The 24205-nt window shown below is 52.8% G+C and overlaps 2 protein-coding genes across 2 annotated transcripts in view; one reads left to right on the forward strand and one right to left on the reverse strand.

Annotated features, from left to right (window-relative positions):
• TBCD (tubulin folding cofactor D) overlaps positions 1 to 24205 on the forward strand; it is a 143289-nt gene that overhangs the window by 45472 nt on the left and 73612 nt on the right. Inside the window, exons 11-14 of the mRNA XM_045299572.1 lie at positions 294 to 427; positions 885 to 945; positions 1606 to 1680; positions 4908 to 5002. Coding sequence (XP_045155507.1) covers positions 294 to 427; positions 885 to 945; positions 1606 to 1680; positions 4908 to 5002 — 365 coding nt within the window. The remainder of the gene's footprint in view (positions 1 to 293; positions 428 to 884; positions 946 to 1605; positions 1681 to 4907; positions 5003 to 24205) is intronic.
• ZNF750 (zinc finger protein 750) lies at positions 8426 to 10646 on the reverse strand. Its single transcript, XM_013006262.1, has 2 exons — positions 9253 to 10646; positions 8426 to 9119 (listed from the first exon to the last, which is right to left on the reverse strand). The coding sequence occupies exons 1-2, from the start codon at positions 10644 to 10646 to the stop codon at positions 8426 to 8428; spliced, it is 2088 nt and encodes a 695-aa protein (XP_012861716.1).

Consider the following 24205-nt stretch of genomic DNA (forward strand, 5'->3'; position numbering starts at 1 on the left):
GGTTGTGTCGGGAAGGTGAGCATCATAGAATGCCAATTTAGTAGAAGAAAGTATTCTTGCATTGAGGGAGTACTTGAGTGGAGGCCCAATGTCCCTCTGCTACCTTAATACTAAACCTATAAATATAGGCACCTAGATCTATCTGGGTTAGGTATCTTTATGTTGGTAAGTGGTAGGCATATATATATAATTTGGAAAATGTTGTCCTAGTCTATAGGCAGTTTTTGCACTTTCCAACCGTCAGACAATCTCATCCTTTTGGCTACGAGTTGCAAGACGTGTGTGCTCTGCAGGTACCAGCGTGGTCACCGGTCTCTGGCTGCTAATTTGACGCTTCTGGCCCAGAGGCAGAGTGAGCAGATCCTTGAGGAGACACCCGACAGCGAGGAAGATTATGACGTGCCGGAGGAGGTGGAGAATGTGATAGGTGTGCATCTGAGGGGGTGCTGTGAACTACTTGGCACAGTGCCTGGTGCTTCCTGTCACCTCCATTGGCTGCGCCTGATCCCCTGTGTGATCATCCCCACTTTCCTTTGCCTGCCTTCCTCACACAGGGCTGAGCAGGACACAGACCCCAGGGGGCATGTGGAATCTGGCTGAGGGGTCATATGGGATGTGAGGATGCTCATGGAACTTGGGGAGATGGCCTCACACTGGATGGGGACACACAGCCGGAGGTGGGGCACAGGGAATGGCAGGTGTGTGTGTGTGTGTACATGGAACACAAGAGGGGCTCACACAGGATGGAGGGCACATGGAACCTGAGATGGGGGCACACAGGTTGGGGAGGGCACATAGACTGGGACACAAAGAGTAGAGGGCACGTGGTACCTAAGTTGGCATTATCTCTGGATGACGATTCTTTCCTGGCTTCTGCCTTGCAGAGCAGCTGCTGGCTGGACTCAAGGACAAGGACACAATCGTGCGGTGGTCAGCAGCCAAAGGGTATGTGCTGGTCCTTCCACTGGGAGCTGTTCTGGATGTTTCTCCTGTTCTGATGTGCTCTCCTCAGTATTTCCCTCCGTGCCCCGCCTCCCCACCATAGATGGCATGTGTCTGCACTACCATGCCAGTGCCCCATGTTCCCACAGCTGTGTATATGTGCACCCCATGTTGTTACCTCCCTTCTCCACAGATAGGTGTGTGTGTGTGTGTGTGTGTGTGTGTGTGTGCACAACCCATGTTGTTACCTCCCTTCCCCACAGACAGGTGTGCATACCACCCCCCACATTGTGTCCTCACCCTGCTGTCCCCTATTGACAAGCATGTGAGACTTTCTCTAGATGGACTGCTAAGGTACTGGGTGTAGAAGGGTGTGTCCTCGAGCAGGTGGGGGATGAGGGTGGGTCTGGTGCTCCTGGTGTCACTGTGATGTGGAGACCTGGTTCTATGGTGAGATGCTGCTACTGCAGTGCTGATTTGGACCAGCACCTCGGCCCTCTGGCCCTCTGGGCTCATTCCCCTGGGGGTTAGCTTTGGGCTCTTCCAGGCTTTCTCTCCAGGGGGTGGGTATGAGACCTTTCTCAGAGAGAAGTGTACTCTCCTGGGCCAGGGATGTGTGAGTGCCCTGGACAGGTGTGAGCCATGCTGTCCTCTCTCCCTCAGCATCGGCAGGGTGGCCGGGCGGCTCCCACAGGACCTGGCTGACGATGTGGTGGGCTCCATGCTGGATTGCTTCAGGTGAGTAAGACCATCTGTGTGGCACCTCAGCTCTGAGATCGACATTTCTGTCAGAACCCAAAGAGTCGTTATAATCAAACTTGAAAACCATTTATTTGTGACATCTGCTCTTGTTGGCCTGAAATATACCATACTCAAAGGGCAGGAAATGAATTTGAGCAAGGACCAGGGCATATAGACCTGTGGCGTTTGGTAAGATCCAGGAGATCTTACCCCACTTCTTCTAGTAGAAGGCCCCACTCGTTGGAATATTCTTGTTTTGGGCTAACCCATGCAGTAGTTGCTAGCCCTTAAAACCTATCTAGGGGAACCAATTACAGGGATCTACATATAACCTCCTTCCTGGGGGACGGACAACAGAAAAGTAGGTGAAGGGAGACGTTGGACAGTGTAAGATATGACAAAATAATAATTTATAAATTAGCAAGGGTTCATGAGGGAGGCGGTAGTGGGGAGGGAGGGAGAAAAATAAGCTGATGCCAGGGCCTTAAGTGGAGAGCAAATGTTTTGAGAATAATGAGGGTAACGAATGTAGAAATGTGCTTTACACAATTGATGTATGTATGGATTGTGATAAGAGTTGTATGAGCCCTCAATAAAATGATTAAAAATAAAACCCATCTAGTGTGACGGGACTGAAATTTAGGTTTTATTTAATTTTCATGAATTTAAATTCTAATGCTCTAGATGTGTGACTCTGTGTCTTAGTGGCCTTTTGGAGAATTTGGTGTGTCTTATGGTACATGGCCTGTGATGAGGTAGTGATGTGGGTCAGTGAGTTTCGGTTGTGAGCCTGGCACTGCAGTCAATGAAGGGTGAGACCCTCAGACCCATTCTGCTCTCAGAGTGTAGAAGTCGGGGTGGGGGTGGGATGCATTGACACAGTTTTTCATGGGACTGTGCATTTTGCTGTGTAGCTGTCACTCCTTGTTCCAGGAACCAACACCCTTGTATATTGACACTGGGCATTGTAGATGGCCTGGCCCTCCTTAGTGGCTGTGTCTCCTGAAGGCTGTCACAAGTGTGGCTGGGTCACTCTGGAAGCTGTGCTGTCAGCACTTTTTAGCACTCAGGTGCATGTTGGTCACCAGGGACTCGTCAGGCATCTTCATCATTTCACCTCGAGCCTGCTCAGGAGTGCAGGAAGCAGCATGCCCAGTGCTGATCATCTGTGTGACAGCGTGTGCGTGTGTGTAGGTGCCAGTTTAGGCCCCTTTGCTCTGGACTGAGGCCTGGTCCAGGGACAGACCAGACCTTTGCCTCTTTGTGCATTTGTAGCCCGACTCTTCCTAGAGCTTCCTGGCATCAGGATGGCTGCCTTCTAGGCCCAGAACAGGGGCACTTACTTGGGGTGGGCTGCATGGGCCTGCTGTTGTTGAGGCTGCAGCCGGGCCCTCCCCAAGGGTTGCAGGGCTAGCCTGGGTGAGGAGAGGTGCCCAGCCTTCCCTCTCACCACCCCACATACTTCCAGAGCCCTTCAGTTTTCTGAGTGGTATTTTGCACCCCCTCCTCTCTTCAAAGGTGCCCTTCCTCCTCTGTTCTCCCTCATTCTCTCGCTGCTGGGCCTGCTGGGCCCAGCTGGTGTGACCTGACCCCTCTTCTGGACTGGCTATCTGAAGTGCACTGTGGCTTCAGGGCGCAGGCACACTCAAGGCTGCTCGTTCCCACCAGCCCTTCCTGAGTTATGCTCCGCTTCTCGCCGCTGGCCCATTCTACCTTGCCTGCCTGAGTGCACCCTCTGGGCCTCCTGGACTTTGTCTTTTCTGAACTCTGTTCCTGCCAAAGGCATGGCCGCTCTTTCTGCCTGGCATCATGCTCACTTGTCTCTTTGTCCTCCTGCATTGTATGTTGTGGTGGGCTTATCACTACACGGGTCACATATGAGTGGAACCTTTGATGACCGTTGGGGTGGGGGTGGGGCCAATGGTCTCCACAGTTCGTACTGCTAACCCTACTCCTCTGTCACCCCCTCCACTCCCCAGGGTTCCTGGGGCCCCTCCAGGGCACGTGTGAGCAGCAAGCTAGGCTGTACTCACTATATAGGAAATGCCCCCCCTGCCCCCTGTCCCCTGCCTCAGCTCGGTCTGTGCTGGTTTTGTGCTTTCTCTTTGTGTTGGGATGTGAGACCATGTTCCTGGGTCTCTCCTCTTCTTTTCCACTTTGCAGCCTGCTCAGCTTGCTTGCCTGGTGTCTGTGCTACAGGCTGCTAGATCCCCAGATGGCTGTGGGAGGGGAGGAGGTTCTGTGGGGAGCAGTTAGCTTTTGACCCGCAAAGTTCCATGAGGTGGTGCCGGTCGGCCGGTGTGAGAGGGCAGCAACACACCACTCTGGCTTACCTGGGGACTTCACCTCCTTGGAAGAAGGGCACCACCGCCCTCTTGAGGCGTTTCTGGTGGGTGAGTGGAGCGTCCTGTCCATATGTCCCTGTGAGTATTGCAAGTTAGTGAGGCAGCTCAGTTGGTTTCCCTAAACACGTGATGCCATCAAGTTACTGTGTTCAGAATAGGGCCCAGACCTCTAGCTAGCTTGCTCTGCTTCTGCTGCGCTGCTGTCATTTGTTACCCCCACCCTCTGGCTGCGCTTCCCCCTAAGAGTCACTCAGTTGTCTGAACTCCATGTACCTTAATGTTTAATCTTGGATTAGATCACTAAACAATTGGGTGCTTTGTGGAAGAGGGCCCCCTGCCCCCTTTCTGCTATCAGGTTATATTCATTCCTACTCTGATATCCTTGCTCACCTTTGAGTCCCAGAAATATCCCCATTGCCTTCCCTCGAGCGTGCTACTGGATGTGAAGCAGGGATGGGGCTTGGCTCTGGGCAGGAAGGCCGCCTTCCAGATATGCTGAGCATGAGAGAGTGGCCATGCGTGAAAGCGCAGAGAGTGAGGCTAACAAGGAGAGGGTGACCTTGCATATGAGGGTGGGCAGCTGCTCAGTGGCACAGATGTCCCAGTTCCTTCCTCTGTCCGAGGCTGCTGTTGCCGAGTGTTGGCTTGCAGCTATGACACCCTCCAGGGCTTTTGTGAATTCTCCTGAGATTGAACAGTCGCTGGACATGACCACTGTGTTCATCTTCAGTTGGAGTATCTTAGTCGACCTGCATGTCTACAAACTTGCTGATGCGTTCTGGCAGAGCTCTTGAGCCCAGAAGGGTGTCTCTGGTCAGTCTATAGGAACAGACTATCAGCTGGTGTGAAAACTGACCTGGAATTTCTGTGTGCTGTCAGTTTTCAGGAAACCGACACTGCATGGCATGGCGGCTGCCTGGCACTGGCAGAACTTGGCAGAAGAGGCCTGCTGCTCCCTGCCCGGCTGACTGATGGTAAGTGTCTGTGGTGTGTTGGCTTCACGCGTTGGCTGCCGACTCACAGCACGCGGGCTCTGACCGCAGCGGCTGACCAGCTGGCCGAGTCTCCTTGCCCTCACTGATTGCTGGTGTTGGCATAAGAGGACACATCTGACCAGTGTCCCTCAGCCTTGTTTTTGTATTATCATGTTGCTGTGTTCTGGGTCCTGGACCCGTGTGGCCTGCTGGGTATGCGGTGGGCTTGTGTGTCACGCCCCTGAGGGAGGGAGCCCTCTGGTGCCCAAGGTCTCACTGTGACACAGTCACTGTGCCAGGGTTCTTGTTCACGGCCTGCGCTTTTCAGTGCAGCTCGCGTGACATGCCCCCGTGTTGCCTGTGAGTGTGAAGTGACTGAGGAAGGGCAGCAGCTCTTCTCCCCCCTCTTCCCTGTGGGCTGGCCCACAGGCTGGAGGCCCTGCATCCTGTGGTGACATTGCCTGGCACCCCTGCATGGGCATCTGGGTGAGAGGACGTGGGTTCTGGCCCCCAGAAGTGGTTCCTTGCGGCTGTATTTGGGACCTTGGTCTTTGGGTCCCTCTGTCAGGCCTGGCACAGTTAGGGAGAGACATTTCTTGGTCACAGAGTGCTAGGCATTTAAGGTCTTCCCTCTCCTGAGGTGGCAAGGTGGCGGGGACCCACGCCCATGGGCATCCTCGCTAATTCTTTAGGGTCATGTCATGGCAGGGGTCTTAGGCTTCCTCAAGAACTCAGATGAGAGCTGCACTTCTCACAGGTCAGTGCATTTGCGTGTGAGACCTCGTGACTCGAGAGTGGTCACTGGAGGTGAAGCTGCTGCATGGTTTTACGTGTCCAGGGTGGCCCTTGTTTGCCCTCACTGGAGGCCCACCACGGCACATATAAGAGGTCTGTGTCGGTGTCCACTCGATGGCAGTGAGTTTGTTTTTTTTTGTGTGATATAGGGGTTATGTGTTGGGCTGCTAACTGAGGTCAGCAATTCGAACCCACCAGCCGCACTGTGAGAGTAAGAAGTGGCAGTCTGCTCCTATAAAGATTTATAGTTCCAGAAACCATATGGGGCAGTCTTACTCTGTTCTATAGGTCTCTGAGTCAGAATGGATTCAGGACAGTTGTGAGTGTCATACATTTAAATCCTCTCCAGCAGGGATTATCATTCCACTCATACTGCCTGCAGGTGTGCCCTTGTGTCCCCCCTCCCCCGTCACCCTTGGGCACCCAACCCATAGGTGCCCGCCTAGACCCATCCTGTGTCTGCAACAAAAGGAGGCGTATACTTGGAAACTTTAATTTTTTTCCTTTCCTGTGGCCACAGGGTGCTGAATGTTTAAGGTTTTAAAAGAATGTAGAGATAACACTGCACGAAATGCAGCAGAGAGAAGAATTTGTGTCTGAGGGTCACTCCGGGATCTACTTGCCCAAGGGAGCCTACTGTCATCCTAGAGCGCCACATGCAGGCCTGCTCACATTTGCTCTGATGCTGTAGGCTCTCTGGACTGCTTGGTCAGGACCTTTGGTTATGCTGAGACCCAAGAACTGAGAGCAGCCTCTGTAATAGGGTTTTTTCAGGCCGAAGCTGCTAGCGTCCCTGTGACACCTTGGGTGGCAGGTGGGTGGCTCTGGGAGAAAGGGTCATCGTGAAAGGGGGAGTGGCAAGAGCAGAGTGGCAGGACACTGACCACCATCCCCTAGACTATAGGATGAGGAAATTTGCATTCAGAGTTTATCTTCAGAGTGTTCTGAGCCTCAGGACTCTTGTGGGGAATCTGTGACCTGTGACTTCTTTGTCACACATTCTTCTCCACAAGTGCTCACTTGCTCACTCACACATGCTGTCTGCTGTTGTATAGCACAGCACATTCTCCTCCCATAGTCGTCTTTCTCACACTTACACACAGATGTTTTGCTGTGTACAGCATGTTCACCTTGGAAGGGCTCACACACGTTTTCTGTTTGTTACTGTATTGCTCAACACACTTTATTTCACCACAGAGAATCTCACACACACGTGCGCATGTTCTGCCTGCTACTTTTTAATGATACCGCTCCCCAATACACAGTACACACATGTGCTCATGGACACACATACACTTCTTCTCTGTGTGCTGCTTTATAGCACAGCACACTCCCTACACAGGTACACACACTTGTTCACATACACTTGCCCCCACTCATCCCTTTCACCTCCACAATCTCTCATTGTTTTTCACACACACCTATCCCCAGTCTCTCTCACACACATACATCCTCCTACTCTATCACACACATTCCCCATCCCCTACTCTCACACACGCATGTCTTCCCCCATTCTCTCACACATTAATTCCCTCTTCCCCCATTCTCACACATATCCCTGCTCTCTCTCTCTCTCTCTCACACACACACACACACATCCCCCATTCTTTCACACACATGTACCCTCCTCCCAGCTCTCTCTCTCACATGAAGTCCCTTACCCTTCCCACATCCATCTCCTCCTCCCACTTTCTCTCACACACACCACGCGCACACTCACACATTCTCACACACATAATCCCCCCATTCTCTCACATACACACACATACACCCTCACTTTCTCACACATGAATTCTCTCTCCCCACCCCCTTCATCTCCTCCCCCATTGCTCACACATTTGTTTCGGTGCTGTGGACATTTCGTTCCGGAGCATTATGTGAATTTCATGTTCATCTTCACGCTAGGTATCCTCGGAATCCACCTGGGAGTTTATTGGGAATTTGCAATATATACATTCTTGAGGCTGAGTAAGTCAGGACATTCATGTTAACAAGGAATGCACATAGGAGCTATTGGTAATATCATCACCAGTAGAACATTTTCCTCATGGAAATACGTTAGGTGTATAAATAGCCCCTTATTGTTTGTTTCCAGTCAGTAACGGCAGCATTTTTTACATCCAGACTTTAACGTTGGTCCCTAGGTATTTCCCTGGTATTTTTCCCAATAAATGTTATTTATTTCAAAACACACAGCTAGGGTGTATAGAAAAGCAGTTAAAACCATTTGCTCTGGAGCTACGATATTTATAAGAAAAGTATTTGTGGAAGATCTCCTGTGAGATGGTGTCCCTAGAAGTGGCCCTATAGCCCAGGCCTGTTGCCGCCGTTTCCCCAAAATGACAGCAGGAGTCTGTGCTTCTTTGAACCTGAGACATCCCGGTGTATAGACAGATGTGAGGAAGCACCTTCTTCTAACACTCAGCCAAGCATTTGTGCTTGACCACTGACCCTCCAGCTGAGAACATACCACCCCCCCGCCCCCCGGCAGTTCTACTCTGCACACATGGGGTGCCAGCAGTTGGAATTGACTGGGCAGACTGGGTAGTCCCTGCCTTTGTGTGGGCAGGAGTGGCCTGTGATGCGGTGGTGGCAGCTTTGTGATAAAGCAGAGGTGCCAGTCAGTGGTCAGGCGTTGAGGCAGCGGGGTCGTTTCCTCAGCGTGAGCACTCTGGCTGTGTCGTTGGGCTTGGCCCTCTTCACACCAGGTTGGGACTTCCCCGAGTCCTTCTGGCCCCCCCTCTTCTGTGCTTTGGGCTTGACCACCCTGCTGGGGACATCACAGCTCTCTGTGGGGCCGAGTATGGGTGCGTCCTGCTCAGCCTGTGGCCCCTGGGCACTGCTCTCCTCACTGTCCACTCTGGCCTTCCCGGGGCTGTATGCAGCAAGCTGGCAGAGGGCCACTGCGGCTGTCTGCTTCTGCTCATCACTGCTGTCTACTGAGTGCTCGTCCGAGGCCCTGGAGCCCAGGTTCCCTGCTGCTGGCCCTTCCACCGGGCTGGTCTCATTGTCTGGAGGACCCTCTGGGGGGCTGTCTGTGGTGTCTTGCACTACAGCAGGCTCTGTCTCCTGCATAGGGCTGTGGAGTGGCGGCCGTGCCATCAAGGTGTTGCGTGAGTCCCTCACGGACAGGTTGAGGGGCATATCCTGCAGCTCGGGGAAGTCATGTGTGTACCCTTGTCCATGGCCTGCTGCTGCTGGCCTTGTGGAGAGGTTCAAGGGGGCTGTTCCAGGGCTGTCCTCTGGACCCGGAGACGTGGCCTCAGCACCAGGAGAGGTGCCCCCTGTCTGAAAAGGGGGGTCTTCATTCACCGCATCGAGGCTGGAAGAGGCAAAGAGAAGGTTTACTGGAAAGCTGGCCTAGGAGTGCTCTAGGGCTGCTTTGTAAAGCATGTGAGCACAGTTCACATAACCATTAGCCTAGGATGGGGCTGTGGCGTTTGGGGGTGTCTTACCTTCCTGGGGACCCAGCTCTGCACACCATTGCCTGTGGGCTCGGGCAGTCTGCACCCTTCCGGCTGGGCTTGGAGGCTGTGGGTCTTGGCTCGGGTAGGTGCAGCCCTGCTGGGGTGCTGGGGGCTGGTTTGTTCGAGAGGTCATACAGGCCCTCACAGATGTGGCTTGTCTGCATGAAGTTGGTGGGGCTGGGCCTCCCTGGGGAGCCAGTGGCTGCACTGCCTGCCCGAGGGCTCATCTTGGCCCCCTCTGATTCCCTCTGCCCATCTTTGGCGTCGTCCCTGCCTTGGGGACATGGGCTTTCCTTCCCAAACTCGGTGTGCTTCTTGTGGGAGCTGACTGGGGCCAGTTTGGACGGGCTCAGGGCCGGGTAGGCCAGGGTGGTCTCCTCCAGTAGGTGGGGGTCAGACTCTCTCGTGATCCCCGCCACATGTGGGAGCTTGAGACCATAGGTGGAGAAGGCTGAGTCGGGACGGTAGAAGCTATAGGGGAGGGGCAGGCTGGGGTGGTACTGCTGGAAGAAGCGGTAGTGGTCATATGTGGACGGGGTCGTGGTCAGGTGCTTGGGGAGGGGCCCAGGGTGTGGCAGGAAATGTCGGTGCTCCTGTGCTCCATAGACTGACAGCAGGGGCCCATCACCCTCGGGCGGAGCGCTGGGCAGCAGATACGGCGAGTAGATGGTGGCTAGTCCATGTTCTGCATAGAAATGTGTGGGGTATTCTGGGAGTGGGGGCTGCGTGTAGGGGGAGATGGCACTGAAGCCTTTTGTGGATGGGATTTTGTGCGGGAACTCAGGTGGCAGGAAGGGCGAGCCCGCCTTCCAGGGATAGCTGGGTGCGTGGAATGCGGATTTGGCATGGAAGGAGTTGGTCTTGGTGGCAGGGCCATCACTGTGCTCCGGCCCTTGCAATCTGTGCTCCCCCACAGGCATGAAGGCCGATGGGCGGCCTACGCCCTCCAACACTGGTGTGGTGTTGGGGGCCGGGCTACGTGGCCCAGAGTCTTTGTGAAGAGGTGGCTTCTGCGCTGGTGGCTTGTGGGGCGCACGTAACTCTAGGTTATCCTTGGCGTCATCCTTGTTGAAGCCTTGCTGAATTTTGGGCTCCAGGCTCGGGAGTCCATTTGTGGCCAACCTGGAGGATGCCGGTTTGGCATCTGCTGAGCTCATTTGCTTGGGGTCTGCAGATGTGGGCTTTGGGCACTTGGGCAGGCGGTCCTGTTCCGACACGAGCGTGATGGAGTTCTTGCAGAGGCCGTACTTCATGTGGTTGAAGAGGTGCGACTTCTCGTTGCAAGTGAAGGGGCACTGGAAGCATTTGTACTTGAAGGGCTTCCCCGGAGGCCTTGGGATGTAGTGTGGCTTCTTGGGCTTACGTTCCTTGACGAGACTCATCTTCCCTCTGCTTTTGGCCTCCTTGTGTCTCCCTCCCAGCTGGTCAGCGGGTGGGCAGGGGCACGGCACGTCTGGAGGGTGGGCACCTTTCCTTTCTCCCCTTTCAGAGTGCTTCCATCCAGAGCCAGCCCACCTAGTGGGGCCTGTTGGTGTGGGAGTGAGAGCTGTGGGGAGAAGCAGACCGTTAGTGCTGGGGAAGGGGTGATGACAGCTGCCCCTCTACCCACCCGTCCTGTCGTTGGCCACTCTTGGAGCACTGTGGGAACCTGCCCTGGCTTGAGGGACGTGATGTACAGTGGTGTACTGGCCCTTCCTTTCCGAGGCTGTCCTCTCCCTCTGCCCACTTTTGCTCTCCTTCCAGATCTTGCTGACACCCCAACCCTGCAGGGGCCTGGGATCCCCTTGAGCTAGGTTGTGCCTGTCCTGGGCCGGCCTGGAGAAAGGACTGGGTGGAGGCTGTGATAGGGAGATGGAAGTGGGAGTCAGGAGGGGCACTTTGCTTTAAGAACCTCCAGTATCAGCCACAGTTTTGCTCTCCAGTAATGAGACCGTGAGGCTTTGGTCATAAAGCTAGTGCTTCCTTCCAAACTCATGTTGTCGGCGGTAGCGGCTGTTGACCTCTTGGTTTTGACCTGCCATGCTCCTGTGTGTGCAGCATAGAACTGTGACCTTTCAGAGCACCTCTCCAGGCTGTACTGCCATCAACGTCAGGGCTAGGAGTTAGCACTTAGCCACTATATCACCCTGGTACTCCTTTTAAAAGTACAAGTGTGGCTAGGAAATCCACCTGGGAAGCAGCCTTTACAACAGAAAGGTGTGAGGGGTCCGGAAGACTTGCTTCCAGAGTCAGAGGCAGCTGCTCTCGCGCCTGCTGCACCTGCTCAGCAAGTGGGAGTTTCATTCTCGTTTCCCATGTCCCAGGTCTCAGAGCAAACTGGTTTCTCTACTTGTTTATTCACATTTCTTGAAAATGCACATCCTCCTCTCTGTCCACACTGCCTCTCTGTGCCCACTTTTGTTGTCCGTTCTCCTGTCTAGTGCTGACTGTGTGTATGAGGTTCAGGGAGAGCCTGTGCTTTGGCCCACCTGGGACCCTCACCAGGTGTCAGCGGAGCCCCAGCTGGCACCCCCTCCTTCCTTTCTGCCCCTGCAGCTTCCTCACAGGTGCCCTGTCCTGCTGGCTGTGTGTCCATCTCTCCCCTAAACTACAAGAGAGCCCGGAACTCCTTCTTCCGGCCCTCCCCCCTCCCGGTGGGGTTGGACAGTGCCCTGGAGGGTGGGTGGGCGGGTAGCACCTCATCACCTCCCTTGAGGAAGCAGGAGTGGTGCGATTGCTTTCTCTCTCGCTCTTGGGAGGTGGGACTGGCTCGATACTTGGCGGGCGTGTGCCGGCATGCCCCACTCCGCGCACGGGCTCTGAAGGCGTGAGAACCAGTGTGAGTCAGGTTCCCAGGGTTGTGTAGGATCTGCCATGGCAGAGACCTGAAAGCGATGATTTCACCACTGGCTGGAAACATCATGACCAAAATGATGACAGCTGCAAAACGCGTGTCCATTTGAGTGCAGGATCCAGAGAGCAGTGCGGGCAAGCCAGCAGGTTTTCTCCAAGGGGCGGCGCTTGCCACACGCACCAGACTTTATGGGGCAGGTTCTGGGTCAGTCACTGCCATCTCACCAGACAGGAGGGGACTGTATGGAATGAGCTCTTTACACAGACCTGCTGTGTCAGCACTTTCGCTCTCTGGCCTGTTGACTCACAAGAGCAGCCCCTACCTTTTCAAGGGGAAGCAGCTAGTGGTTCTTGTGATGGACCTAGTAGTGACGGTGCGTCTGTGGCGTGGACTCGGGGCTTGCAGGCTTGTTAAAAGGCCCATGTGCTGGGGCTGTAGCTCCTGCGCTCACACAGAAAAGGCAGTGGTGAGAGTTCCCAGGGAGGTTTATGTGGGAACCCAGGCCACAGCCACCCAGGCCTCAGTGACTGTGGCCTCAGCCGGGTGAGACCTGCTCACCTTTGTCTCCCCAGCTGCTAGGAGTAAATATTCTGAAAAAAGGATATTGTTGTCAAAACAGTATTCCAGAACTTTAGTGTTTATCCTGTGTTGGAATTTGCATCCAGGGGTGAAGTTCCGAGGAGCTGCTGGGGCCCTGGGAGGTTGGTACCTGTGCCTGTGCCTGTGGGGAGAGCCCTGTAACCACTCTTGCTTCTTGGGGCTGGCAGTGTCAGCTCTCACATGGAACGTGTGGGATCACCAAAAAAGAAAGAGGCATTGTGATGGAATGGTTCCTACCCTTCCCTCGCTCCAGCTGGGAGCCTGTGTCTTTCTGCTCCCTGTCCTCACCCGGTCCCCTAACGAAGGATGGGAAAGCTAACTTGAGTTCTGCAGCGTCACACTGGATGTTATAAAAGGAAGGCACAGTCCAAAACAAAGCTTTTGGGAGGTGGGACTGGCTCGATGACACGTACCCGGCTCATGACACGTACACTAACTGCCATGGAGCTGCAGTGGCCTGAACACAGCTGGCTGGTGTGGGCGTTCACCAGGCGTCCCAGCCACAGTGGTAAACACCCCTGACCGACTTTACCTGCGAGAAGGGCCGAGGTGGCCTGTGTGGGCTCGACGGCCTTTTTGCATAACTGCCCACGGCTGGGAGCGTGGTTTCGGCTGGCCACAGGCTCTGTTTATCTTGTGTTTAGAGCACTAAACTGCTGATGTAGCAACTCTCAAGAGCTCCTGCGTGCGGACAATTCATGTAGTTGCCAGCTGTTAGGGCTAATAGCGAGTGGCTAGCAGACAAGCATACAAAGTTCCTGAGGGGTCTGAACTTAGAAAACAGACCAGAAAGGGTCTGGTTCTTTTGTTTTCTTTTTTTCTTTTCTGAGCTTTGGTAGAGCACAATGAGGTAATTCTAGCTTAACTTTATAGGACAGGGCTGTGACAGGCTGTGCAACCTGCCCTGCCTCACCTGTGAGCTGCCCCAAGCTGGTGTCCAGCTGCCTGGCAGGGAGCCTCCGGGCAGAGCGCTGTGAAGGGCATACTATAATTAAAATATTGTGATGTGGCGTGATTGCATAACTCAAGGACACGCCACTGTCGCCTACCCACTGCGTGTTGCAAGAACAAGATTTGTGAGTTTTATTCCAATTGAGCTTTTCCAGTGATTAACCACCACTCCCTCTCAGACTTTCGGTTCTTTAAAATGAGGGATACGCTTCAGAATGGCCACTACCGAAGGAAAAGTACAGTGCTCTAGAACCCAGTGTAGAAGGACGAACCCCCAAAGGAGCATGGCCCTTGGCTCCACCCCAGCCTCAGGAGCTCAGCCGATCCACCGCTAGGGCTCCAGAGGGGCCGCCTAGTGCAGTGGAAGGACTGTATTAGTGTAGAACGAAAACACGTTTCACTGAAATGGCGTCTGACTTTGGTCAGAGTTGGCCAATAGTTTGGTCAGTAACTGTTCCCTTAGAGATCTATGAGCAATTCCAGAAAAGGAAAAAAAAAAAAACCAAAACCTTTTTGATTAAGCTTTGCTTTTCTATGCTTAAGTCTAGAGAGTACATATTTTAAACTTTAAAAGGTTTTAACGTGAAAGAAACTAGACATTAACACCAGTAGCAACTCTTTTATCATAGATCTCCACCAACATGTATATTTATGCTCCATTTTCGTGTTGGAATGTATAGTAGCTTCCTTTCAAGGTAAGGAACAGGTTAACACCAATCTAAATTTGCTGTGGGGTTTACATTTTAGGGCCTTTAAGCAAGAAATGAGGACGTGATAGTCAGGTAAAAGTTTGTGTTCTTAATCGAGCACAGGTCTCATTAAGCCTGGTTTCAGTGGCTCCCTCCCATCAGTGCACCTGCCAGGTCCTGAGTGATCCTTGGAAAGAAAGAGCCAGGCGCACAGCTGGCAGGTGCATTTCCCCCAGACCCTTTGCGATACACCCGAGAGCCGGAGAGCCGTTCGGAGAGCACAGGTACTTACCCGCCTGGGGAGGTGCAGAGGGTTGCCGGCTGGCTGTCGCTGTGCTGACAGTGCCCAGGAGAAGCTGTACCTGTTCTCACTGACTGCAGGTGAAACTGGAGCCGGCTCTCCCAGTGGGAGGGGTTTAAGTGTAGGAGTTGAGCCCTCAGGGCATAGAGATGCACCTGATATTATTCCTGCCTGCAGCTAGGCTTCGTGTGTTTGCAGCAAGGTGCCGCTCTGCTCAGCATTACCTCAGCCTGCCCTCCCGAGCCAGTCCTGAGTGCTGCCTGCTCTAGGGGGCTAGGTGTGCTCACTCAAGCAGGAATTCACACCGTGTAGGCTGGGCTCAGAGAAGTCCCTGATGGCATAATAAAGACATCCGTGTGAAACTTGGAGACTCTCAGGCTTGTCTGTGTAGCTGCAGGTAAATTCCTAGATCGATTCTGCCAGGTGTGTGCCCCAGAGCAGGAAGGATTGTCCATTCAGGGGGCAAGCAGCTTGGACCCTTGTTCAGTTACTGACCACCCCTCAATGAACACATGTACGTATGCATGTGTGCGCATGCATGCCCACAGCTGCATGAGCCTTGGGACGGGGTCCTTGAGAGTCAGGCACATGGAAGTCATCCTGGCTGCGCACAGGGACCTGCTGAAGCATGCCCTGAACAGCCCTGGCCCTGGCTGGTGAGCGGTGGCACAACTGTGGGAAATGGGTTCTTCCTGACTTCACGTTGCTTCCTTTTAAAAACAGCTACAGCACTTCATTTTTGAGCCCCTTAGTTCAAGTCTCCCCCCTCCCCCCCAACTGCTTGCTTTTGTCCTGTGGAGCACCACCCATTTCTCATGGTTGGATTGTAGTGTGGGTTTGGGGACTGGGTATGAACGTGTGTGGAGCCCTTGTTTGTCTTCAGGGTGCAGGGACAGGTCTGCCAGACCAAAGTGGTGGTGTATTTTCTTATTTATGACTTAAAAAATGTCCCTTGGCTTTTCCTTCAGATGGCATTCTTTACCTCACCCCACCCCCCAAATGCTTTTGTCAAAGTTACACATCTTCTAAAATATACTGAGTCAGAAGGAGTTCTGTAGGGCTTGTTACAAATAGGAGTTCTCTGCTGCCATGTTGTAAATGACCCCAAAGGCTCTCACACAGTTGTTCTATCCTGTGATTTTGTGGGTCAGGAATTTGCGCAGGGCTCAGCTGGGTGATTCTTCCATTCCATGAGTGTTGACAGGGTGCTTGGTGGCATTGAGCTGGCCACTGTACTGGCTTCATGAGCTGCTTCTTTGGGGGTGCGGCTGTCCCCCCTCACTTGGTCACTCTTTTTCCAGGTGCTGACCCTGCTGGTCAGTCATAGTGGTGGCTCAGGACTCAGAACAAAATGGAAGCTTATTTAGATTCCACTTTTCAGCAGGGAGTGAGCCCATGTCGGACTGCTCATTTCAAGGTCGGTTGCTCAAACCCACCAGCTGCCCCTCAGGAGAAAGATGAAGCTCTGTCCTGTGGGGTTGTAAGGAGTCAGAATCAACTCAACAGCAGTGGTGTCTTTTTTTCCCCTCTTTCCCTCCTTAGGTGAGGAGAGTGTCAAATATCTCTTCTCTCAAGAAGTCACCACTGTTCTCTTCTCATGACTGATGTGGTTCTCATTCCCAGCTCCCCACGTCCATGGGAGATGCTATCTGTTGGCTTCCCTTTGTGGAAAATGAAAGTCTACTCTGTCCACCTTCTGCCTCCCCCCACACCCCTAGGATCTCTCATATATCCTGACATCCCCCCCCAGGAATATTAGTATCTTCTGTGCTTCTGGGACCCTTCATCCGCCCTGACTGTGGGGAGCCCTGCTTTCTGGAGCCTGCACCACCGTCTTCCTCATGGTGCTTTTCCACAATGGTGGAGAGCCCAGCCCTCTTGTAAGCTCCTGCGAAAGGAGTTATTGTGATTGAAAGTGCCTCCCTTCTGGATGATGATGGACAGTTGGGCTGGGCAGAACCTTGTGCCCCCAGAATTATGACAGTGCCCTCTCGGCATCTGTTTTTAGTCCTGCTGTTTGAAGCAAGCTTAATTCCATTCTGACTCTCAGTTCCCCCGATACTTCCGTGTGAAAAGCTACAAGCCCACAGAGAAGTTGGAAGTTTTTTCTTTCCAGTAGCTGCTCATGTGCCCAAGCCTGGGCCTTGTGGTCAGGGCTTTGCTCTGTTGACAACTGCCGTCCGTGTGCTGCACGTGCTTGCCCACAGGTAGGTTGCCTTGTCAATTGTGTACGGCACTATACTGCGCCTCAGCACTTCAGCAGGAAGGGGTTAGCTAGGGCGGAGGCTTTTTGTGTAGTCCTTTTTTCAAAGATAAGATTTGCATTCAGCAAAAGGCTTAAGTTTGAAGAGTGTCCTTGAACAAGGGTGACAAACATAGCCCCCAAGTGCACCAAATTCCTACAACCTGGGATACACGCTCACCAGAATGCCTCCTCATCCACTCAGGCCCCTTCCTAGCCTTTCCCACCTCAGGCTGAAGGTGAGCTTTACCTGTTAAAGAGTTCGTAGAGCAGTGGGTCAGGTGCTGGCCACTAACCTGGAGAGGTGTCGGTTCAGACATCCTGCTGCTCTGGGAGAAAGATGGACCGTCTCGGGACCTCCCTGGGAGCAGTCTTTCTCTGTGGAATTGACTCAGTGGCAGTGAGAGTGGTTGGTTTTTACTGTCGATTTTCATAGAAAGCTGGCTCCTCAGTGTGTCTTGTTCAGTGGTTCCACCTGTAGGGGCGTCTCTTGATAACAGCACTCCTGGTTTCCTGAACTGGACCTTGCAGTCCTCTGGTGGCAGTGTGCTTCGTGTCTGCTGCTTCGACCGTCGTGCTGGAAGGCCCTTCGCTGCGCCCTGCTCTGAGAAGCAGACTCTTGAGTGGCAGCATAACCAGTGCCTCACTTCTCCGGGAGGAGCGTGGTAGTCACTCGGGTGAGGGGGTGGGTTGGACCCTGCACGCTCCTGCTTCTGAGAGAAGCACTTTTTGTCATTGGTGTGACCCCCACCCTCCTGCTTGATCCCTTAAGACTAGCCTCTGGCCACAGGAAGAGGGGGCCCTTGAGGACTGCCCAGCATCCCTCCAGAGGGCCAGGTTGTCATGTGAGTCCTGGTCTGGATGCTTGCTTGTCCTTGCCTATGTGTGAGTGGGACCATCCCGGAGCACATGTATAAGGAGAAAGGAGGTCTCTTGCTGCCTTTCTGGGTGGGACCTGGGTGGCTGTGATTGGATTCTCACTACACATATTTTGGAGATGGTGAGTGCCAGGGGCCTTGGTCCTGGATGGAACATTTTCTGTTCAGGGCACCAAGTTGGGTGTGCTGTAAGTGCCTGCTCCTTGATTTCTTCTAACAAGCCCGAGAGGCTGAGGACCAAACAGGCACAGAGAGGGTAAGTAACATGGCCGAGGCCAACAGCCTGTGGCTCGGGAGCTGGTTTGCTGAGTGGATGTGCTTTTCAGGTGGATGAGGCCCTGCCTGCCGATGCTGATGGCCGTGTGAGGACTGAGTGCAGGACGCTGTGCCCAGCTTTGCCAGGGTCAGCAGTTAGACTCTGTGGGGTTGGAGACCTGGGGTGTGAGGTAAGGGGGTGTGGGGTTGGAGACCCCTGGTGTCAGGGTCAGGCCATGGGGGTTGGGTGTCAGAGCTAGGTGGTGTGCTGCTTGTCTTGGCTTGTGATAGAGTGATGAGTGAGGGGTGAAGTGTTGCTGTACCCACTTTGGACCTCCCGGTCCCGGGTCCCGCGGGGCAGTGCCATCAGGGTGTGTCTCCAGGGACACAGGCTGGAATATCTCCTCCTTCAGCAGCATCAGGCTCTGGGCTACCTTTGTACCTCACCAAGTGTCCCCCTCCAGCAGCAGATGCTTGTGCTCCTCCCCAGGGTATGTCTCCAACTTTCCTGACTGTCCCTAGTGGGGAAAGTCTGCAAAGCTTCCAGGTGGGCAGACAGCTGCTGGCCGGCTGATGGCCTCCTGCCCTGCTCTGCCTCAGTGCCCTGGGACTCCACTTGCCCCTGCCCAGCTCCCATGAGGCTGCTGGGCTTCTAAGGGGCCTCTGTGTGAGGTGAGCTCCTGTGTAGATGAGGGAAGCCCTAGGTTTTGGGTGGGGACCTCTGGGCTCTAGAGGAGCTATGGCAGCTTCCAGCGGCAGGCCTGCTCTTCCTTTTTAGAGCCACTGGCTTGGTCCTGAGCTTTGTCTTTGGGAGGCAGTATCCTAGTGTCCCATCCTTCCTCCTCCACAGGTGCCCCACCTCTGCAGGTGCCCCAGCCCCGCCCCTCCTGAAATACTCTTTGATCCCTTGTCTGGGCACCCCTGGCCCAGCTCTGCTCCCTACAAGCCCAGCCCCTGCCCCTGCCCCTCCCCCCACTGAATATGCTCCACCCCTCCTGTCAGATACTGACCCCAGAGGCACCCCCCTTACCCATCCCTAACTGTCCCACAGGTACCCCAGCCCCCTCCTTCACAGATACCCCCTGCCTCTCTAAAGGTGTCCCTTCCATGGGTAGGTAGTAGTGTCTATGTCTGTGGCACAAGTTTCTTTGGCATTGGAGGCCATTGGACATGGGGGAAAGCCAGTGTTGTCAGCGTACACCTTGTGGTGCAGCAGCTGGCAGGGGCTCCATTTAGACGGGCGGTGGATGGCGGGGCCATTTCTTACTGTTTTGACAGCGCTGCCTGCCTGTGTCTGCCGGCCAGCCACCACCTGAGGGGTCCTTGCAGCACAGATGGCAGTTTCTGGGCGTGTGTGGCCCGTGGGCAGCTTTTGTGCGGCTGCTCTGGCTCCGCCCTGGCCGCTCCCCAGGAATGTGAGGGAATGGGGTTCCTCCGGCTGGCTGCTGTGCGCCACTGAAAGGCCCTTTGTTCTGGGTGTAGGCGGGACCAGGGGCTTCCTGGCCTCACACCACACACCTCCCAGAGATGGGCTCCAACGAGAAACTTGAAACTGGGAGCGACGGGCCTGTTTGACTTTAATGGGGAATTCAAAGCCGCCACTCTGGGTTGGTGAGCTTGGGCCAAGTTTGAGGGGTTCCCATAGCTTGCAGCCCCACATCTCCTCTCCCTACTCCTATAATAAAATACTTGTTTTCCAGAGTTCGCATACTGTATTCTTATTTATTTTCTAGAACAGCAGTTCTCAACAGGTGACCTCTTTGGGGGTGGAATGACCTTTTCACAGGGGTTACCCGATTCATAACAGTAGCAAAATGACAGTTATGAAGTAGCAACGAAAATAATTTTATGGTTGGGGGTCACCACAGCATGAGGAACTGTATTAAATGGTCGAGGCATTAGGAAGGTTGAGAACCACTGATCCAGAAGTTACTTTTTACATGCTGGTCTCTGATTGGGCTATGTGATTTATTATTTAGCAGATTATTTAGCTAAAGTCAAGAAATGATTTTTATGTTTCTGTCACCAATACCTTTCTCCTTCATGCTGCAAATCCCAGGGCCTGTTCTAAGCATTTACAAGACTGCCGACCACTGGATGCAGGGAGCCGGGGCGAGAGGAGTCATAGCGGTGCTCCTGAGGGGGGGGTGGCTGGCTCATGCCCTGGGCCGTAGTCTGTTGGCATTGGCTCAGTGCACTGGCTCCTGCGTCTGGAGGCAGCTGGGCAAGCTATGGGCAGCAGTAGCCAAAGTGCTTTCAGAGGCCCAGGCAAGGAGCAGGGGCTAGGGCACAGGGCACTGGGGGCCTAGGGCAGGGTCTTTTGTAGCTTGACATATTGGTGCTAACCACCTGACCATCCTTCTGGTGTGGGGTGGCATCCAGGCCCCCAGTACCTCTGTCTCCCACTGTACCATCATTTGCACCCTCACAGCTGGAGGCTGAGCAGTGGGTCAGGGCATGTGGGGCTCTACCAGCTCCTCTGATGGTAGCAGTGTGTCCTCATGGGCCTCAGGTTAGCCCTGTTCACCCTTCTCTGTGCCGCAGAGGCAGAGGGATGGCCATGTGTCGATGGGCTAGGGCGGCTCAGGCTATGTACAACAAAAATCAACGTGGATCTGTGGTTCTCCTGAGTATTCTCTTCTGTGTTCACCACCATGGAAGGCCGCGTAGAAGCAGAGAGTTGGTCTCATTTCAGGCTGCCACCCGTGAGCAGCCGCAGTCCCAGCAGCAGCTAGCTGCATTCCATGGGCCCACAGAAAGCTGCAGCAGGAGCTGCAGCTGAGGCAGGCGGCCTACAAACATCTCTGGATGTCCCTGACTGCGCAGAAGACGTTAGTAATTGACTACAGAGAGATAAATGGGAGACACTAATTTTTAATTTGAAAACATGGATTTCTGGATAACACACAAGTCAGGAGAAATCTCAATAGTAACTAACAATCAAATAAAAATGATTTTATCAATAGCAAAATCATTGCATAGTCAAACCTTTGGGATATAACTAGCAGGGAATTTCGGGGGAAACCCCATATAAAACCATACCCACTTCCATTGAGTCGGACTCATAAGCAACCCTTTAGAACTGCTACTTTGGGTGTCTTGGTAACAAACCTACGGGAACAGACAGCCACCTCTTTCTCCTGCTGAGTGTCTCGTGGATTTGATCCACTAACTTTGGCTGTTAGCTGCCTAGTTACCACTGAATCTTCCTAAAACTTAAACACGAGTTGTCGAGATGTGGCCCTGTGGGCCAGTCTGACTGGGTGGGTTTTGTGTGGCCCTGAGACCAGGAATGAATGTGCACTTGTAAAGCATGGCAAAGAGGACCTTGTGATGGAGACTGCATGTGGCCTACAAATCCAGAAGTGTTTACTTACTGGCTCTTCACAGAACAAGTCTGCAACTTCTCCTGAAGAAACTTGTAACAGGAGCCAAAGACTCAAGCGACAGTGGAAGGAGAGGAAGAAGGTAGGGTACAAAGTTAGTGATGAGCGAGGTAGACAACAGAGACCTGCAGGAGGCAACTGGAGCCAGCAGTGGGGCCTTTGGAGAGGCTGTCAAGATAGCAAAGCTCTGACGAGAGTTCAGAGAGGAGATGGAACAGGATAAAGCAGCATACTTGAAATGACACGTTTCGAATAACCTCTGCCAGTGTATTTGATAGTTCAGACGAAATAGGTGTTTCTAGAAAAAGGTAATTTCTCAAAATTGACCCCATCAGAAGTAGCATGGCATTTATTACTGCAGTATTATGGTCACACCATGCAGTTTGCCACAGTTTATTCTGTAACATTTCCATCACTCCTCAGCCTCTGTCTGTGCGCCCCTCTCTCATCAATGAGGAACCACACATTCAGGCCCATTGTGACCAGCAGCTCCAGGCCAGTGTACCGCTTGCCAGGCTCTTCCGTGTGTAACATGCCTAAGCTTTGGTTTTCTCCCTGGGTGTGTGAGCCCGTGCCTTGGGTGCATGGCCTGCACTGTTCACCCAGCCACTGTCGGCAGGCATGTGGCTGATTGGCTGCTGTGGATGTAGGTCGGCACATTGTAATGTGGATGTATGATTTCATTTGTCTTGGTAGATGCCTGGGAGTAGATCAGAGGCTTTCTTTGGAGATTAAATGATCTATCACTTGAAAATGCAGGTATTTTATCCTGAAGCGGTGCCAGAAAATGCAGGTATTTTATCCTGAAGCAGTGCAGCCAATTCCCCTTGTCCCAGTCCGAGGCAGAAAGAGTAGTTTTCATGTAGAAGGTGGACCAGTGAGGAGCCCATAGCAGTGCCAAGCAGACTGTCCTGCTTGAAATCAGAACACACGGCAAGGATGATATGCTTTTGGCTTTGGAACTTACAGTTGGGGAGTCATGTTTAGATGTTTTACAGTGACTCTGGTTTCAGGCTAACCATCGGAAACAGTTGTTGACCATGAGCAAGCAAACAGAACAATAAGCTTTGTTAAGTCTCAGGCCAGTGTCAGAATGTCTGTGCTGATAGATTGTAGGGCCCACCTTTTCATCATCAACAGGCAAATAAGAGAAGACTCTCAGCATGATTTGGCCCTTTTAGTTGACAGCCTCATGTATCGAGTTACAAAAGTTCATAGCACTGCATTCAGTAAGGTATCTTAGGCTAGCTGCATTTTTGCACATGAAGTGAAATAACTTGAGTTTCACTCACATAAAAAGCCTAGGGCAGTGCTTGGTCTGTAGTAAAGCCCATGCTAGTGGGGAAAAGGGTCAGGATGTGGGGTGCCTGCTTAAGGTCATTGCTTGTCTGAGGGCCATGGAAACCGCCCCCGCCCCCAGCCTTCTTTAGGGTGTCTAGTTCTTTGGGGTAACTTTCTGTATTCTTTCACTGTGTGCATGTGTGTTGGGTTTAAACCCTCTCTTGATTTTTTAACTGGTGAATTTAATGTAAATACAGTCAGATTTGAATCAGGGTCTAGCCTTCTTTGTGCCTTTTACTTGGGCTTTTCTTAGGCCCTAAAAACATTGTTTCTTCCTGCCATTTAAAAAAAGTAGGTTTTTTTTGGTCCCCTCACATACATTCCATGTTTCCCCCCTTTATTAGTTTAGAAGTTACATGCTCAATTTCTTTTCTTTAGTAGAAATCGTTAGATTTTTATCATAACTACTTACCTTTAAGTCAGGTTACCTGGTTTATGGAGCCCTGATGGCCTAGTGGTTACTTGTTGGGATGCAGTCTGAAAGGTCAGCAGTTCAAAACCACCAGCAGCTCTGTGAGAGAAAGACAGGGCTTTCTACTCTGGGCAGCAGTTATAGTCTCGGAAACTCACAGGGATAGTTTTAACCTGTCCTATAGGGTGGGTCTCCATGAGTCAGTATTGACTTGATGGCAGTGAGTTTGTTTGTAACCTGCCTTATAGCCCATGGTGCACCTTCTGCCTGGCCCAGGGGTCAGTGCTGTCAGGTTGTCACTTGTCTATCATTACTCCCTGTGCAGGCTCTTTTCCTACGAGGACCAGGCTAGCTTTTTCACAGCAGTGTGTTTGAAAACCTAGCACACTTATGAAAATGCTCACAGCGCTATTGGCAAAACAACAATGGAAGGTAAAGTGCACACATTATTTATATGAAAATGCAGTGGTAGTATGCTTATGCATTGCCCTGCTAACAGCAAGGTCAGTAGTTCAAACCCACCAGAACTCCATGGAAGAAAGACCAGGCTTTCTACTCCTGTAAAGAGTTACAGTCTTAGAAGCCCTCAAGGACATTTCTACCCCAGCCCGGAGGGTTGCTGTGAGTTGGAATTTAATCTCTTGTCTAAAAATGTGAGACACTTCAAAAGGTTCGTGGACGATGATGGATTTGAGATTTCCTTATGACTGTACAGTGCCATCTTCTTGTTCCCGTTGTAGCTCCGCTCTCCCGTCTGTGGGGTTATAACTCCTTGGGGTGTTGTGCGGTCTCACACTTTCCATTATTATTTGCCTGTGGCCTCACTCTTGAAGCCCTTCTCGGCCACGAGCCTCCGACTCCTCTGCCTCCCTGGTCGCTTGGTGGGAACCTGCCCTTTCCCAGGGCTGCTTGTAGGAACTTTGGGTGTCTGTGCTCACTCTGTGTGTGGTGTTGTGAAAACTCTCGCTCCTTTTTTCTCAACATTTGATAATTCGAATGAGATTCTGTGGGAAAGAATTTTCAGTTGTACGGTGTTACAAGGATGTGGCCTTT

Source organism: Echinops telfairi, unplaced genomic scaffold (assembly GCF_000313985.2).
Source record: "Echinops telfairi isolate 266 unplaced genomic scaffold, ASM31398v2 ScPeMD7_7458;HRSCAF=8496, whole genome shotgun sequence".
NCBI classification, from domain to species: Eukaryota; Metazoa; Chordata; class Mammalia; order Afrosoricida; family Tenrecidae; genus Echinops; species Echinops telfairi.